This window comes from Cydia fagiglandana, chromosome 7 (genome assembly GCF_963556715.1).
Source record: "Cydia fagiglandana chromosome 7, ilCydFagi1.1, whole genome shotgun sequence".
In the NCBI taxonomy this organism is placed as follows: domain Eukaryota; kingdom Metazoa; phylum Arthropoda; class Insecta; order Lepidoptera; family Tortricidae; genus Cydia; species Cydia fagiglandana.
Window position 1 is genome coordinate 9,752,938 of NC_085938.1, and position 15,753 is coordinate 9,768,690.

The 15,753-nt window shown below is 38.5% G+C and overlaps 1 protein-coding gene across 1 annotated transcript in view; it reads right to left on the bottom strand.

Annotated features, from left to right (window-relative positions):
- Positions 1–625: 625 nt before the first annotated feature.
- LOC134665862 (probable serine/threonine-protein kinase DDB_G0267686) overlaps positions 626–15,753 on the bottom strand; it is a 207,467-nt gene continuing 192,339 nt past the window's right edge. The window contains exons 7-9 of the mRNA XM_063522895.1: positions 7,521–7,748; positions 5,105–5,259; positions 626–4,001 (exon numbers count right to left, since the gene is read on the bottom strand). Of these exons, the coding sequence (XP_063378965.1) occupies positions 2,148–4,001; positions 5,105–5,259; positions 7,521–7,748 (2,237 nt within the window). The 3' untranslated portion in view covers positions 626–2,147. The remainder of the gene's footprint in view (positions 4,002–5,104; positions 5,260–7,520; positions 7,749–15,753) is intronic.

Sequence of the window (15,753 nt, forward strand, 5' to 3'; positions counted from 1 at the left end):
TAGTTTCCACTGTCTGACAAAAAATCTTGTATTGAGTAATATGCTTTAGTTACTAAAAAATCATACAACATTTTTTTAAATTTTTTTAAGTCATGAATTTTTAAAATCTCTTTTGGTAGCTTGTTATAAATCTTTGATGCCATTCCAAAAAAGCTTTTTGCTAGTAGTGCAGTTTTACATGACCTAGAGCTTATTTTATATTGTTGGCGATAACTATTGAAGTGGAAGAATTGGTCAGGGTTATATCTAATGTATAATGCGGATTCGTAAATATAAAGACAGGGAAGTGTGAGTACGTTTAACTTAATGAAGTAGGGTTTACATGATTCTGTGGTTTGTATACCGCATACTGATCGTAAGCACTTTTTTTGAGCTCTAAAAACGAATTCTCTATCTGTACAGTTGCCCCAAAATATAACCCCGTACCTCAAAGTTGATGTTACATGGGCATGATCCTATAGGATCATTCCTAATGTGCCTATAGGACTTTATGACTTTCACTTAATGATTTTAGGCAGGACTCCAATAAGATATTTTTGTGAGATCTGTTCCCCATATTTTTTACTTACTGAATTTAATAAAAAGACCCCGAAATAAGCCTTGGTCACAAAAATAAAACAAAATATTAAAAGCATCAACTTTTATTGTTAATACATTTTTACAAATGGCGTTATGGAACACTTATTCTAGGATCTATGCATTGACTTCCGATTACATTCCCTAATTAATAAATATTACCCTTTATGTTTCTACTTGTACCATATGGTTCACAAAATCGAACATTTTTTTTAGGTTTATTCTTAAAATGATTCATAACTCCATAATCATATGACTTCACAACAAAAAAATTGAAGTTAACAGCAGATGCTATGAACTCTCAGCATTGAAGGAATTCATTTTGAATGTTTTAGTTTGAATGTATTACTGTAGAAGATTTGTAGTCTAAAAAATCGTATCCCAAGTTTTACAGCTGAAGTAGTTGGCGCTGCCGCAACATGTTTTGAGGTAACTGTATTATCATACGTCAAATTTTCTGCTGGCCTCAAACTAAGAGGCCGCTTAGTCTACTACTCTGCGGCCTTTTAGTTTGAGGACGGCAGTGCTGACAACCAGAGCTACCGCATGACATGATGCACGGAGCCGAACAGCGCCATCTTTATCGGCTGTCGAATTCGAAGCCCAAATATAAACCGTAACAAGCCATTTCCGTCAGTAGAAAAGAGCAGTTTTAAAAATGTAGGCGCGAAGGGTTATCGTCCCATAGAAAATTTGAATTTCGCGCCTTTTTCTACTTTTTCTTGTTTGACAGGTTATATTTAGACAAGGACTTGAACCTAACATTATCTATGCATATTTAATATCTTGGCCATAAAAATATCCTCGATTTTGTGAATCAGTGGCACATGCAGATCTAATGTTACAGATACCAATTTTCAACACCAATCTTTTGCCAGCTCAACTACATCATGCATTCTACTATGATTTTATTTATGGCACTTAAACATGACATTTGTTTAATTAAACTCTTATAAATTCCCAATGGTGGATGGATTCTGGCTCACTGAATGGTGACAGGTATTCTAGTTTGTACTCGACTTTCACACTGGATAGCGATGGCACAATTACAAGTGCTGTTGCAGGGAATCGTAGGCTAAATATAGGATAGGTGTGATAAATATTAGGTGCAAGACGTTGGAGAATTGAACTTAGTGTGGAGGAAATTCAATCTTAATACTACATTTTATAGGCACTAGCTTTCTGTGGAATATTGTTGATTTAGGCAACCTTTACTCACATGATGATAATTTTATTGTCCCATTACTTTAAAGTGAGCTACAAACTAAGAATTTACTGATTATGTTTTAAGATAATACACGTATGAATATTGTTACGTTAATATATCTACGTTTTGTTGACGCGTTAGTAGTTTCAAAACGATTTTAGTAAGATACAGTAAAAGATAGTTCAAAAATGTCGAGGAGTACAAATTCTTAAAATGAGTACAGGTCTTGAACTAAATATTACGTGTAGTGCATATCTAAAGCTTGTTATAAAGTAGTTATGAATAAGTTACACAACTAACTTATTATTATAATGTTAAGACTACTATTTTACATTTTTAACAAAATGAACAAGTGTTATATCTACTATACAAGACCGAAGTCGGTGCACACGGCGGCGACGTCACGGTTGTTCTGCTTCTCAGTCGTAGCCGCCATGTTGAGCTCCACCAGTGTGTCCACACTGTTTATACTGACCCCCTTTAATATCTTTTGTGCCGCTAAACTAGTGAAATTAAAGCTCAAGTCACTTAAGCTAGGGAAGTTGTAGAAATCCTGCTTCTCTTTCTTACTTTCCTGGCTCAGGCTGTACCTCTTCTGTTTATTCTCCAAACTATTTATCTTTTCCGTCGACGTGTTGATATCTTTAATCGTGTCTTGATTCTTTAAAGCCAAGTTAGGCTCGGATCCTAACACGGTGGGTTTCTCAACGCCTTTTGATAAAAGATTAGCGATGGAATCCGAGCTCATCCTGTTATTTACATTCGGAAGTCCGTTCAGCATTTGTAACGCTGCAGCTTTCTTTAGTAAATCGACGCTCTTCAACTCACTGTTTGAATTTATATTTGTCTGCAGTCCGCCATTAGCTGATGTCAGAGAGTTTTTTTGATACCTAAGGCTTCCCAGAGATCCAATAATATTATCGTAGCTCTTAGTTGGAGTTGAAGGGTTGCTGTTTGTGGTGTTGTCCAGATTATTTATGTTATTATGTATAGCTGGAGATGCAGGGTTTGAAGCGACCTCATTCGAATTGTTTAGTTGATTTTTGTATATGAAACTGTTATTATTTGTAGCTCCAATTTGCAAGGACAACTTGCGGTTATTATTCATACCGGTATCGTTTATTGAATTTTTATTGAACTTATTTTCTTGAACTTTGATTGGTTCTGTATCTTGATAGAGCTGATTATTTTTCTCAACACAAGTTTCGAATGAGGTTTCAGTTGGGTTTTTTGCCGTCTGGTTCCCGACACCGTTTTGCGACACGGATACAACTTGTCTATCATCATTGATGATGTAAATATTGCTGCCGTTGCTTGTTTCAGTAACTTTTCCGTTTTCGAACGTGATTACGGATCTTACGGGTGAATTTTGTACGTAAACCTTGGTGTTAGTTCCACCGTTTTGAGATATCGTATTCGTGGTAACTTTAAGCGTAATGGAGTTGTTGGCGTTAGCGGATGACATCATAGTGGGAGAGGGGCTCTCTGCCTTCGGCCCTATAGCTTTGTTGTGCAGCGGTGTAGCCGTTTTCTTGGGGGTACTTGGGCAGTTTTTTGGAGAAGTTCTCGGGGAAATTTTGCCGTTTTTTGTCTCGCCGCCAACCATCGGTGGTTTGTTTCTGTATTTATGCAGACTCTTGGGTGAGCTCTGCAAACTCTGAACCTTGACAAGCGACTGCGCTCTGCTCAGGCCCGGCGCGTTGCTGTGACTAGGGGATGGTTTCAGCGTGCGGTCTGATATGTGGGATTCTAAGCTGGAGTGACCGCTGCTGCCACTTGTGTGATAGTTTCTTTTCATGGGTGAGTTCTGTTCTGATCCGTTCCTGGAGTCTTTTCTTGGGGTTCGATGTGTGGTTGTGCTTTCTAGGCTAGAGGGGCCGCTAGTGGACATGATGTGGTCTGAATGCGCGTAGTCGACTCTTCTCAAGCTACCGCTCGGACTATCTCTGAGCTTAGGGTCGCTGTTTCGTTGTGGGGAGCCGAAGTGGTCGAGCATAGTTTTGTTGGTGGAGCTTCTGCTGAGAGTGGAGCGGGGCAGGCTGCCGGAGCTGGGACTGGAGTGGCGCACCGGAGAGTGGTCGTAGTGGACGGAGCCGGCGAGCCCGGACTCGGTGGAAAGATGCCGCTTGTGTCGCCGCGGGAGCGTGGACGACCGATTGCTAATCTCTGATCCGTCGTAATATGATGACACGTATGATGTTTGACTCTGCAGTGACTCCTGGAAATACAAAACAACAAGCATTACTTCCACGAACGGCCCAGGCTCTTAAGGTTTCCAACTTTTGTAGGTTTTATTAGTTTGCTAAAAGCCAAAAGGTACTTACTGGAGTCAGTTATGTAACGCTGCCATACATGACCCAAATTTTTTTTATTAAGCTATGAGCTTCATCACATCTGATATTTGAGTAATTCTAAGCATTTCTAGCCTGGGAGGCAAAAAGAAGCGTGCGTCTAGTCGGGGAGGGTGGGAGATCTTTAAAAAAAATCTATTATGATCCTGGTGGCTACAAGGGCAAGTTTGGTATCATTTTCGTATAAACCAAAGACGTATAATTCATTGCTGATATTTGTTTTTTTCAGTTTCATAGTAATTTTACAAGAAAAACGTAAAAATGTGAAAAATTTGGTTGGAGATTTTTGCTACGCAGAGCCGAAACTACAAAAGATAGAAAGTTGAAATTTGCACACTAGATTACATTTATAAAGTGTACAAGAGATAAGAAGCGATTTTGAGAAATTCAACCCCTAAGGGGGTTAAAAAGGGGATGAAAGTTTGTATGGGGTTCAAGTTTTATTTTAAGCTAGGAATTTGAAACTTCGTAAAACGATATATTATTAAAATACAAGTAAACTAATTTCAGCGTTTTTGAAAATTCATCCCCTAAGGTGGTGAAAAAGGGGTTGAAAGTTTGTATGGATATCAAAAAAAATTTCGAACGCGGGACTTGAATCTTTGTATTTGGGGATATTATTAAAAGACAGGAAAAGTAATTTCAGCGTTTTGTAAAATTCATCCCCTAACAGGGTTAAAAAGGGGTTGAAAGTTTGAATCCATTACAAATCCGAGTAGACGCACATTTCTTATTGCCTCCCAGGCTTGAAATGCTTAGAATTACTCAAGGAACATATGTGATGAAGCTCATAGCTTAATAAAAATTTTTTGGGTCAACTTTATAACTGCCTCCGCTAACTGTATCCATTTAACATTGATGCATTGTGCGAAATAATATCGTCGGGAAATTACCTGCGTATTGTCAGGTCTCAATGGTTAAGTTAACAAAACGGGAACAGATTTAAGGTAGTGTCAAACATCAGTCATACCTTAGAGTTAGTCTGTGTAGCAACGCAGTGCAGGTGCACCGCCTTGGAGTTGAACCACTCGGTGGGGGGAAACTGCGCAGAGAAGGTGCTCATCGCCCGCGCCTGCTTGCTGCGGCCGCTTCGTCTGAATAAGCGGGACAGCAGGGACGCTTTTTCTGAAACAACCGCGTAGTATGCTAGTGGAATTAAATCAAATTCATAAACCTTCATTTATGAGTTAGAATTAGAACCAAATTCATATTAGGCTAAAAATCAGGGTAGAAATGCGGGGATCGTGGACGACAACTATAGCTATTATCCACCTGTTTTCACACCACTTTGCTTTAAAAAACTTCAAAAAATTATAATTACACTAATAATTATTGGTGACTACGAAAAGCAACAATTCCGCCCCACTAAGTACCTGCTTACAGCTTTCTTTTACGATTGCTCTGAAGATATAATAACTTACAACGCCACAAGGTCTTTTTATATCACGATAATGGCAAAGCCTATGTCCGTTTCGGCTAATGGTAAGCGAACACCATATTCTAACCGTTTAGTCTACAGTAGGTACTCGTAGCAACTATAGGTAAACATAAAAACTTTTTACAAAAAAAAGAAAACCGACTTCAAAAAGGATGAAATAAAATATTATCCTTTTTAAGTCTATGCGTTACCAACTGATATGTTTGAAGTCGGTGCCAAGCCAACTTTTGAAGCATACCATGATTTTGGTGCGATTCGATAAGGATGTACGTTGGATTGCCTTACACGACGACAATGAACGTACTTTCTGTAGGTACAATCGACGTTAAAAATATGTTTACACTTTTCGTCTTATTACAAAGGAGTAAGGTGCAAAAGTGTAAACATATCTTTGACGGCGACTGTACCTAAGAACACACCTCAGAACACACGATCAAACCTTCTTGGTACAGTCCGTACTATGTTTGTCGGCACGCAAGCGTGGGATTGGGACTGAGTTATTTCCCGTCCCTTATTCAGAGGACTACATTTCAAAATATAAAACAATTCAAGGAATTTACGTTCTTGCCAAATTTCACCTAAAGCGGTTCAGTTGTTTAGCCATGAAAAGGCGACAAAGACAGAATTACTTACACATTTACAATAGTTATCAGTACAGTTCTAATGGGATTTATAGTCATAAAGCTGATTATTTTTGACGGGTATTGTTACTACTTGGCTTGGCACCGACTTCAAACATATCAGTTGGTAACGCATAGACTTAAAAAGGATAATATTTTATTTCATCCTTTTTGAAGTCGGTTTTCTTTTTTTTGTAAAAAGTTTTTATTTTTCAATTTTTTCAGAGCGCGACGCATGAATGAAAAACAACATCATGATTAACACTAAATTCGTGTACCTACTTTAATAAATATGTAATCAGGAATTTTCTTGAGTCCGTCTGGGAAATTATAATTCCTGTCACTACACTAAATCCAACCTCCAGTCCGCCACTGACCCAATCCCTCAACCCCCCGATCACTCTACCTCACAGTGCATCAAACCCTGATCCGTGAACCCTTTGACCCTGAACCAGCCCTTCAACCGCCATTCCCCGACCCCTTAATCCCCGACCCCTTAACTCCTAACCCTAACCCCCGATCAGTAGCCTTACCAGCTTACCAAGAGTTTGACACTGATTTATTCGCTAGCGTGTGTGTAACTTACTTTCTTTGCATCTCGCTCGTACTGGCATATTAGTTCGAGCGAGATGCATAAAAAGTAAGTTACGAAGACGTTAGCGTCGCTATTAACTTAGCGAGTATGTCAATGTCAAACTCGTGGTAAGGCACTTGCACTACATCAAATTGGCGGTTTTCGTAAGCAAATGCTCGAGTTACTTTAGAAAACACCGAAATCACTTTACACGTGCCTTTAAAAACTGAGGAGTTCCCTCAATTCTTCATGGATTCCATCATCAGACCAGAAACAAAAATAATACGGAAACACCTTGGAGGTAACTCCTTCCAAACAAAAAAAGAATTACTCAAATCGGATCACAAGGGCCGGAGTAATCGCTGAACATACTACATTTAAAAATCATCATCATTATCATCAAAAAAATCATCATCATCAGGTCTGCTTCATCAAAGTGGTGGTTTTCGGGAGAAAATGCTCGAGTTGCTTAAGAAAACACCCAAATCACCATGCATGTGCCTTTAAAAATTGAGGAGTTCCCTCAATTCCTCATGGATCCCATCATCAGAACAGAACCAAATTAAAATGGGACCAACTCGGAGGTAGCTCCTTTCAAACAAAAAAAGAATTACTCAAATCGGACCACGGATGTCGGAGTAATCGGTGAACGTACATAGAAAAAAAAAAATAGCCACAACCGAATACAGAACCTCCTCCTTCTATGAAATGGAAGTCGGTTAAAAACGACATTACACGGGACCGCAAATCTTACTAGGCGACGCTGATTCAACGCTGGGCGGGTAGTCGGTGGAAGATGAGCTGTCGGTCGTGTTGTTGTGCTTGTGGTGCAGGCTGCGGGTGGAGGCGCAGCGCTGCAGGTACTTGCTGGACGAGCCGAAGATGCGGAGCGAGTGGCGCCGGTCGAGCGACCGCGGCGCGGGGAACGACGCGCTGCGCCGCTTGTTTGGACGCCCGTAGAGGATCTTGTCGTTGGGGTTTCCTACAAAAAAATCATTTAAAGTTTTCCAATTGTGGTTTAATTCTCAGATAAAACACTTCGGCGACAGCACCTAAGATCAGATAAATTATCGGCCGAATCAATATAAATCTCTTCGTCTTTTAGGGGAGGGTAAATAAACATTAAGACTTAAGAGCAATATCATGAAACTAAATAAATAAGTTACTCCTCCACCTCTTTGTCGTGGCTAGTGTTTGAACTTGGTAAAAGTTACCTTTTAATACTTTCCTAAAATGTCGCGTTAAGAAAGAAATAATGTTGGAAAATGAAGCTGTGAGTGTGTGCCTAAACAATAAAACTTAAATTTTCCCTCGATATTTAGGCACAGACTCGGCGAAAGTTATTTAGCTAACAGCAGCGTTACATAAAATCACAGGAATAAACAACAACCGATGTTCCTATAAACATCACGTTTTATATGACACCCAACACTTAGTAGAAGGTAGTGCCATTCATTAGCCAACTTAATGCACCTAGAATATGTTTACTGTTGGCGAAAAGTGAGAAATTGATAATATATCGATGCGATCTAGTTTTGAGAAAGGCAACATTGTGTCCAACACCCCTAAACTGTATCAAACCGTAAAGTTAGACTATGGACAGTATCTCCAAGGGTTTAAGAGTCAGTGCAAATCTCTGTCGATTTAAACAGTCGTAAAATTAACAGGTATATCGTTATCACAGGCTATATCCTGTTAATAAACTAAATAAGTCTATTGGAGCTAATCTGTTCACATTGTTTAGTGTGTTCGATATGTTCAAGTTATGTAAGTGAAATGGTGCAATATTTATATGCAATGATGCTGTAAAATAATGTAATAGTTAGCTACAAGATACCAAAACAGGCTTATTTGTATAACCAATGCGATAGAAATAAAAATGACTTGGTATGGTACAGACTACCAAGATACCTAGGTACTTATTGGTGCTAATGTGATATATAAATTATAGGTATACCGGGTGTGGCCTGTAACACGAGCAAATAATTAAAACATAGATTGTACTCCTCAAACGGTGACACTTTTGTTCTTTAAAAAATTTTTTTACTTTTAAAAATTATGAAGTATTTAGACTCCCTATTTTTCATACAAAATAAATATTATTTTCAATGGACGTCATCGCAACGTCATATCATTGTGATTGACGTTGCTTGTCACGCCTTAAACATAACAGAATTCGCAATACATTGCGTCTTAGAATAAACTTTAAAGTGTATTAAAAATCAAACCACAACTTATTTTTAAAAGTCGCTGAACAAATGTTGTACAGTATGAGGAGTACAGCCGACAGTTTAAATTTATGCTCATGTTACAGGCCACACCCGGTATAAGTGCTTGTTCTATGGTGATTCATAGGAATCATAGGTAAGTAGGTACCTTTCTTTATTTTCCACCACACACAAAAGTTTAACAGCAGAATGTATGATTCCTAAAATCGATCGAATTCCTATATGGAACACTCATTAGCGCGAAAACTCCTTTTTGTTCCCTCACGGATTCCTGGCAACCCAACGAGACCACCTACTTACACCATAAATAAGCTGACTACAGCCAACGGCCAAAAAAGGAACTAACATGGCTGTATTGCAACTTAGCTTCGACAGTACCATGGCAGCGCCACCAGCACCGGCACATATAACTTTGTTCGAGCGATTTCCTTTTCAGGCGTGATTTTTTTCTGTCCCCGGAACCAGGGAAGGCGAAGAACTCATATTCGCATTCCGCCAACTGTTATAATGACGTGTCACATTCCAGGTTATTTCTAAACTGGGCTAACATGCGCCTTTGCGCGGATTTTCGCGTGATAAATCTCGTGCATTTATTTAGCCTTAGGTACCTGGTACTACCAGGCGTGGCTCACTCCGCGATTTCGTCGCTTTGCCACAGGTAGCTAAAAGTACATCCGTTCGGCGCCAATTTTGGGGTTTGCCATAAGCCGCATAATAAGATTCATTTGGATTTGATTTGGTTTGATTTTGTTTGATATTTTACATTTAATATTTGCTTCGGTTTGGTGTGGTGAAAAATTTTGTGTTTCACTCGGGGGCAAATTTTGTTTAACGCTCGTGCTTTGAAACCCTCGCAACGCTCAAGATTCCACTTCTCGAACCACTCGCTACGCTCGTGGTTCAATTTTGGAATCTTTCGCTTGCTCGGGTATCAATATTAACACGAGCGGTTAAACAACAACTTTGCCCCTTTGTAAAACAAATAACTATTACGAGTTGGTGTATGGTGTCGGTAATGTGTATTGCATTTTCAATAATATAACTACTATACTTATCTGTGTTACTCATAATTCAGTCGTTATGCATAAGTGCGAATGAAAATGCAATTGAATCATCGCATCAAGTCGGTCTTGTTCGGTGTCAGCGCGTCTGATTTATCTCCACATGTGCGCTTTCTTTGTGCGTCACTTGAATGAATTGGGATAAATGTACCAATATTATGACCAAAACCAAGAATTCTATTTTAAGATCTTTGTTTACTTTTTGAAAATTGCAATCCCTAAAAATTGCCCTTGAGAACGTGTTTTGTGGAATTTTATAAGCTTTGCAAGGGGCCGAGGGTTTCAAACCATGAGAGGTAAATTACTATACGAGGATTTATATTAAATAAACTTAAATACATAGAAACATCCATAACTTGAGAACAAAAGAAATGTGTGGTAAACACACAAACAAACACCGACGCCAATGTGTACTAAAATATGCGACATAACTATTATATTATGTATGTGGATCTGAACGACGGATAATTCTATACCGGTGAAAAATGAATACCTATTTTGATTTATGACCTATCATTAATACTAAGCCGTAACGACTAAAATGGTATTGTGTTGCATCATGTTTGAATTAATTAACTATAAGTTGCAAGTTTCTAATGCATCCCATACTTAATGAGTCAAAATAAAAACTTGCTGAGTAAACACCAAAATGGTCAACGATGTGAAGTTTGCTTATTAGACGGACCCAACACCAGATTAGGCAGAGCGTGTTAAAGAATGCTGTCATGAAACGATTTATCGCGGATAACATCTTCTCACCAAGCCTGTTGGAAGAAGATGTTCCCTACTTAAACATGCCGGTTTAACTAAATCAATCAAAGTCGCATAACATCCCAATGATCCTTAAGCATATCTCTAGTTCTTAGAGCAGTCCTAAGTGCCTTCCCTATCTCGATCGGTACTAAAGACTAGTCCTGCCAAAGAAAGCGAGTCACGAGCACGACCAACTAAGTTGCGAGGAATGCTGCCACATTTACATGCGCAAGTACTGATGCTCTTAGCAAAATTAGCTTAGCTGCCATCATCGCTGCCGTTATCAAAGCATTTCATGGTTTGTTACTAAGATATTAAGATGCATTTTGCATTTTTGCATAATTTTCAGTGCAGGTACAGGCATAAAGTAATTTCGTGATCGCCAGTTGAGATAAGGACATGAAATGATACCGCGGCGAGGAGGCCGAACACTTCGGCTCTGTTATGATTATCTTTTAAGCCGAAGTGCAACGTTTAATAATGTAAATATCAGACGTTAGCGGTCAAGTTCTTTTTTGTTGCCTTTTTACAGTTAACATGCAAATGCAACGTCGGGATTATAAATGTAGGTACCTATAAGAGCTGCATTTATTGAGGTAAATATAAGTTACTGGCGGAAGACGGCAGTCCTACATAACAGTCTATATTATTAAATGATGAGAAAAGTAAAAGAAAATACACTGATCGGTATATAGTACTTAATACCTAGGTACATTCTCCTGTTCTTTGCATACCTACTGTTTTCTCATGCGTCGTATGAAGAAATTAAAACTCTGTCATAAGAAAGAAATGATTGGCGATTACTCAACCAACAATAGCAAAGCTTATGATGATGATGATGATGAATGCCTGTATACCTACTGTAGATTTCTTACTTCTTAGTTGTCAAGCGGACCCCAGGCTCCCATGAGCCGTGGCAAAATGCCGGGATAACGCCAGGAAGAAGGAAGAAGAAGATTTCTTACTGTGAACTGTTTTAATATAAATCAAATTGCGTTCTCAAACATGAAAACTAATCAAGTGCAACGGTTGAATCCTATTTTGGTAACGCCCTGCATCGTCGATATTTACGACACACAGTTGTGTCCTATCAACAAGAGCAACATGCTGTCGTCCAACTGATCATTTTATACTCAACAAGTCATATTATTCTTCCGGTTAACATTTGAACAAAATATTTAGTATTCGCATCCTTAAGCTAAACAAAATATTATATAATTTACATCCCAGGTTAAATTATTGTAACGCAGACACACCAAACTGGGTTTAAAATAAGATTTTTATTAAGAAGTCGGAATCCAGTAATACCGGGTAAAATCTCTGCAGCTGACTGATATTCTAGTCGGAATAAGTATTTTAATTAATTTGTTAGCCACGTTGACAACATTACGAAAATAAGAAATCAGCAACGCTTAGGTACCTATTCACAGTCAAATTAAGGTTTTTTACTGTTACTTTTTGTAGTTAAAGCTTACCTATACCACAACCGGAGATAATTTGCGATGTTTTGTACAAGATGGCATCATACTTTATTGTCACGCTTGGCATCTGTTGCAACTATAAACACTGAGAAATATTTCCTGTACGGATATGATGGTCATTCTTGTCTACGTGACAGCGTGATAAAACGGTGTCCGTCACTTTCTAACCCACGGTGTTAAAAAGTGACAGTTATTTTATCACGTGGATAAAGATGGATAAAGTTACTGGGTGACGGATGACAGTGGAAACGTATTTTACAAAGACATTTTTGTTAGCAAGTTTTATAAGCATTTGAGATACGACCAGTGTTGGCCGAAACGTTAATTGCAATTGACCATTAACCATACAATGGTTAATGGTCAATTGCAATTAACGTTTGCCATACAATGGTTAATGGTCAATTGCAATTAACGTTTGACCAACACTGCATACGATCTATACTACAAAACTTTAAATTCATTGCAGGTGGTCGCAATCGCATTGCAGAGCTTTAATTTTATTTCCTCCACCGTCGAGTATCTAGAAATAACATGAGATTCTGACCTACATGTCGAGTGCAGTTTCTCTAAAATGCACTCGTCTCATAATTAATGTTACTAATGAAAACATATAACGGGGTCAAGTAGATGTATCTTAGACGACACGGAAATGAAGATCATATACATAATATATTTCATCTGAGTCGAATGTGAAGAAAGCACTTATTAGGTAAAGCAAAACATGATAGCGAGGTTCTCTAGGTTGGTTGAGATACTGACCAAAGAAAGTACAAACAAAATTAAATGTATACTTGCGGACAACTTACATAAACTAAACTGACTTAGTTCAAAAACTAGCTAGGTATCTCTTTGCTATGGAGCACACTTTGGAGGCTTGTTACAATGTAGCCTCAGAAAGAAATCAAACCTTGTGCGCCTAGCCAAGATGACAATACTCGTAGTTGATAGAAAGCGCCAGTCGAAACTTAAATAATGTATGGAAATAGTCACATGACTTGTAGCACCTGTCACTCCGATACATACGTTTTTACTTTTCGTTAGGCATCGTTCTAATAACACAAACACATATATGTATGTATCTTATAGGGATAAGTATTGCTAGTTCCACAGTTGTCAAACATGTTACCTACTTATACGAAACTCAAAGAAAAAAAGGTGCACAAATGCATCATGCAAAAGACATTTCAAGGTTCAACGGCCTAAGATTTAGCCGTTAAAAATAAATAGTACATTACTACAGAGGCCGGGACGAAAGGGGTTGCCGGCCGAAGACATATAGACGGCCGAGCGAAGCGAGGCCGGATAGGTCTGAGCGCGGGCAACCCCATTTCCCGCCGAGGTATGTATAGTGCTTTTCTCAAACATGCAATGAAATAAATAAAATAAAAAATCCACGAAACCCAAGTTTTATTTATAGAAAAAACTAAAAGTAAACTACACCCAAAATATAACCAACACGTACCTATATCATTATCACGCGTATGTTTTACACGAGTCGTGTATTTTTACTACCCGTATATTTTCATGTATCTTTGATTTTTTCGCCTTGTATCCGTCTGACTGTCGTTTTCGTCGCATAAGTTTACATAGTCTTTCATATTGACATCATGTTTCACATACATCGTTGCTTTATGCATGGAGTAAATAAGTATAATTTCCACAGTGTTGACGAATTTGTAGTTACATTCATTTAACATATGCCACAAAACTGTTTCTAATAAACTGTAAGCCATTTTTCTTAGTTTCTCAAATAATAAAATTGCCATAAGCAACCATATACATACTTCGTCTTTGATTTGGCGGCAGAGGCAGCAAGTTATTTAAAATCAATTCTGCTTACGCTGCCAATTCCAACACCTCCTCAGTCGTTCACTCTTGACAGAGTGGTCGTGGTTGTATGATGAGACGTATCTATTGTGGATAACGCAGCCCTCGCAATGTGCCTCCATTTGCCACGGTCTTCGGCGTTACGGGAACATTGGACTATGGTGGTTTGTGTCGCAGATTTTATCAGGTCTGTCCAGCGCGTAGGTGACCGACCTCGTGACCGCTTGCCTTCAACTCGTCCCTGGACAACGAGACGTTCCATGGAGTTTTGGTTTCGTGTAACGTGCCCGAAGTATTTGAGGATTCGTATTTGAACAGTCGACGATAATCTCTCCTTCACTTTGAGTTCTTCCAAGATCGAAACATTGGTCCGAAACGCAGTCCAAGGAATACGCAGTAGTCTCCGCCAGCACCACATTTCGAGTGCGTCAATTTTGCGTCGGTCTTTCAGACGCACCGTCCACGTTTCTGCGCCATAAAGAAATATTGGGAAGACTAAGCTTCTCATCAGGCGGACTTTCGTGGTTTTAGTGATGTTGCGGTTGCGCCAGACTCTGTTCAGCTTGTCAACGGCAGATCTTGTGATAGCACATCTCCTGCGGATCTCGTCCTCGCACCCACCATTGTTCGTGATCGTGGAGCCGAGGTATATGTAGCTTTGGACAACCTCACAGTTGCCAATCATGGAGACATCAGGTTGATTTAGTTCCGCTCGATCCACGACCATCATTTTGGTCTTATCTCTGTTGATCGCGAGTCCGAAGGAGAGGCTTGTTGTCTCTAGGCAATTCCAACACCTACGATTACAATTAATATTAATTTCATTATTTCGTCGGAACTCATATTAAAGTCAAAAAATCAACAACGCACCATCAATCCAATAAAACAGAATGAATATTTTTCAACTTTACCTCCATAACAATTTAAAAAATATAACTACGCGTGTTTGAGTAGACCGTTTTACCGCTAACGTTTAGATGAAATATTTGAAATGTTTTTATTTGTGTAGTTAAATTTATAATTTAAAATTATAAAATTATAGAATGTATTATTTATTAAGTTTATGTTGATTTTATACAAATAAAACTGCAAATTATAGCAAACATTGTTTTTTGTTTTTTTTTATAGGCGTAGTGGCAGAGTGTCATTATGAACCATAAAGCAAATACTGGCTCTAGTTTTTTTTAATGGATGAATGCCACGATGCTGTGTCACAAATATCTGTGAAATGAAAATTAAAAAAGAGGACTTTGCCGGCCTAGGCCTGCAAGATGTGTATGAAATTCCATTAACGACCTTTTGTCCTAGCCGCACCTGAAACGTCATACTTCGCAGCCTATTATAAGGAACATAACATCAATATTTCATTGCATGTTTGAGAAAACATATTTCCAAGCCGTACGGAATCAGATCTGCGTGTATCGGAAGGATAAAAAACTATACTGTATTGCTTTAATCGGAATATTTAGACCATTGAACTAAAAAATTACTGTATGTCTATACGAAGATGGTTAAAAATGCAATAATACTGTGGAAATTAGTGTGTGAGTCAGTCGATCGGAGTTGAATTAGGTACTCACCTAATATATTTAAAAGAATGTCGTTTATTAATTGAAGTAAAAGATCATCGTTTTCGC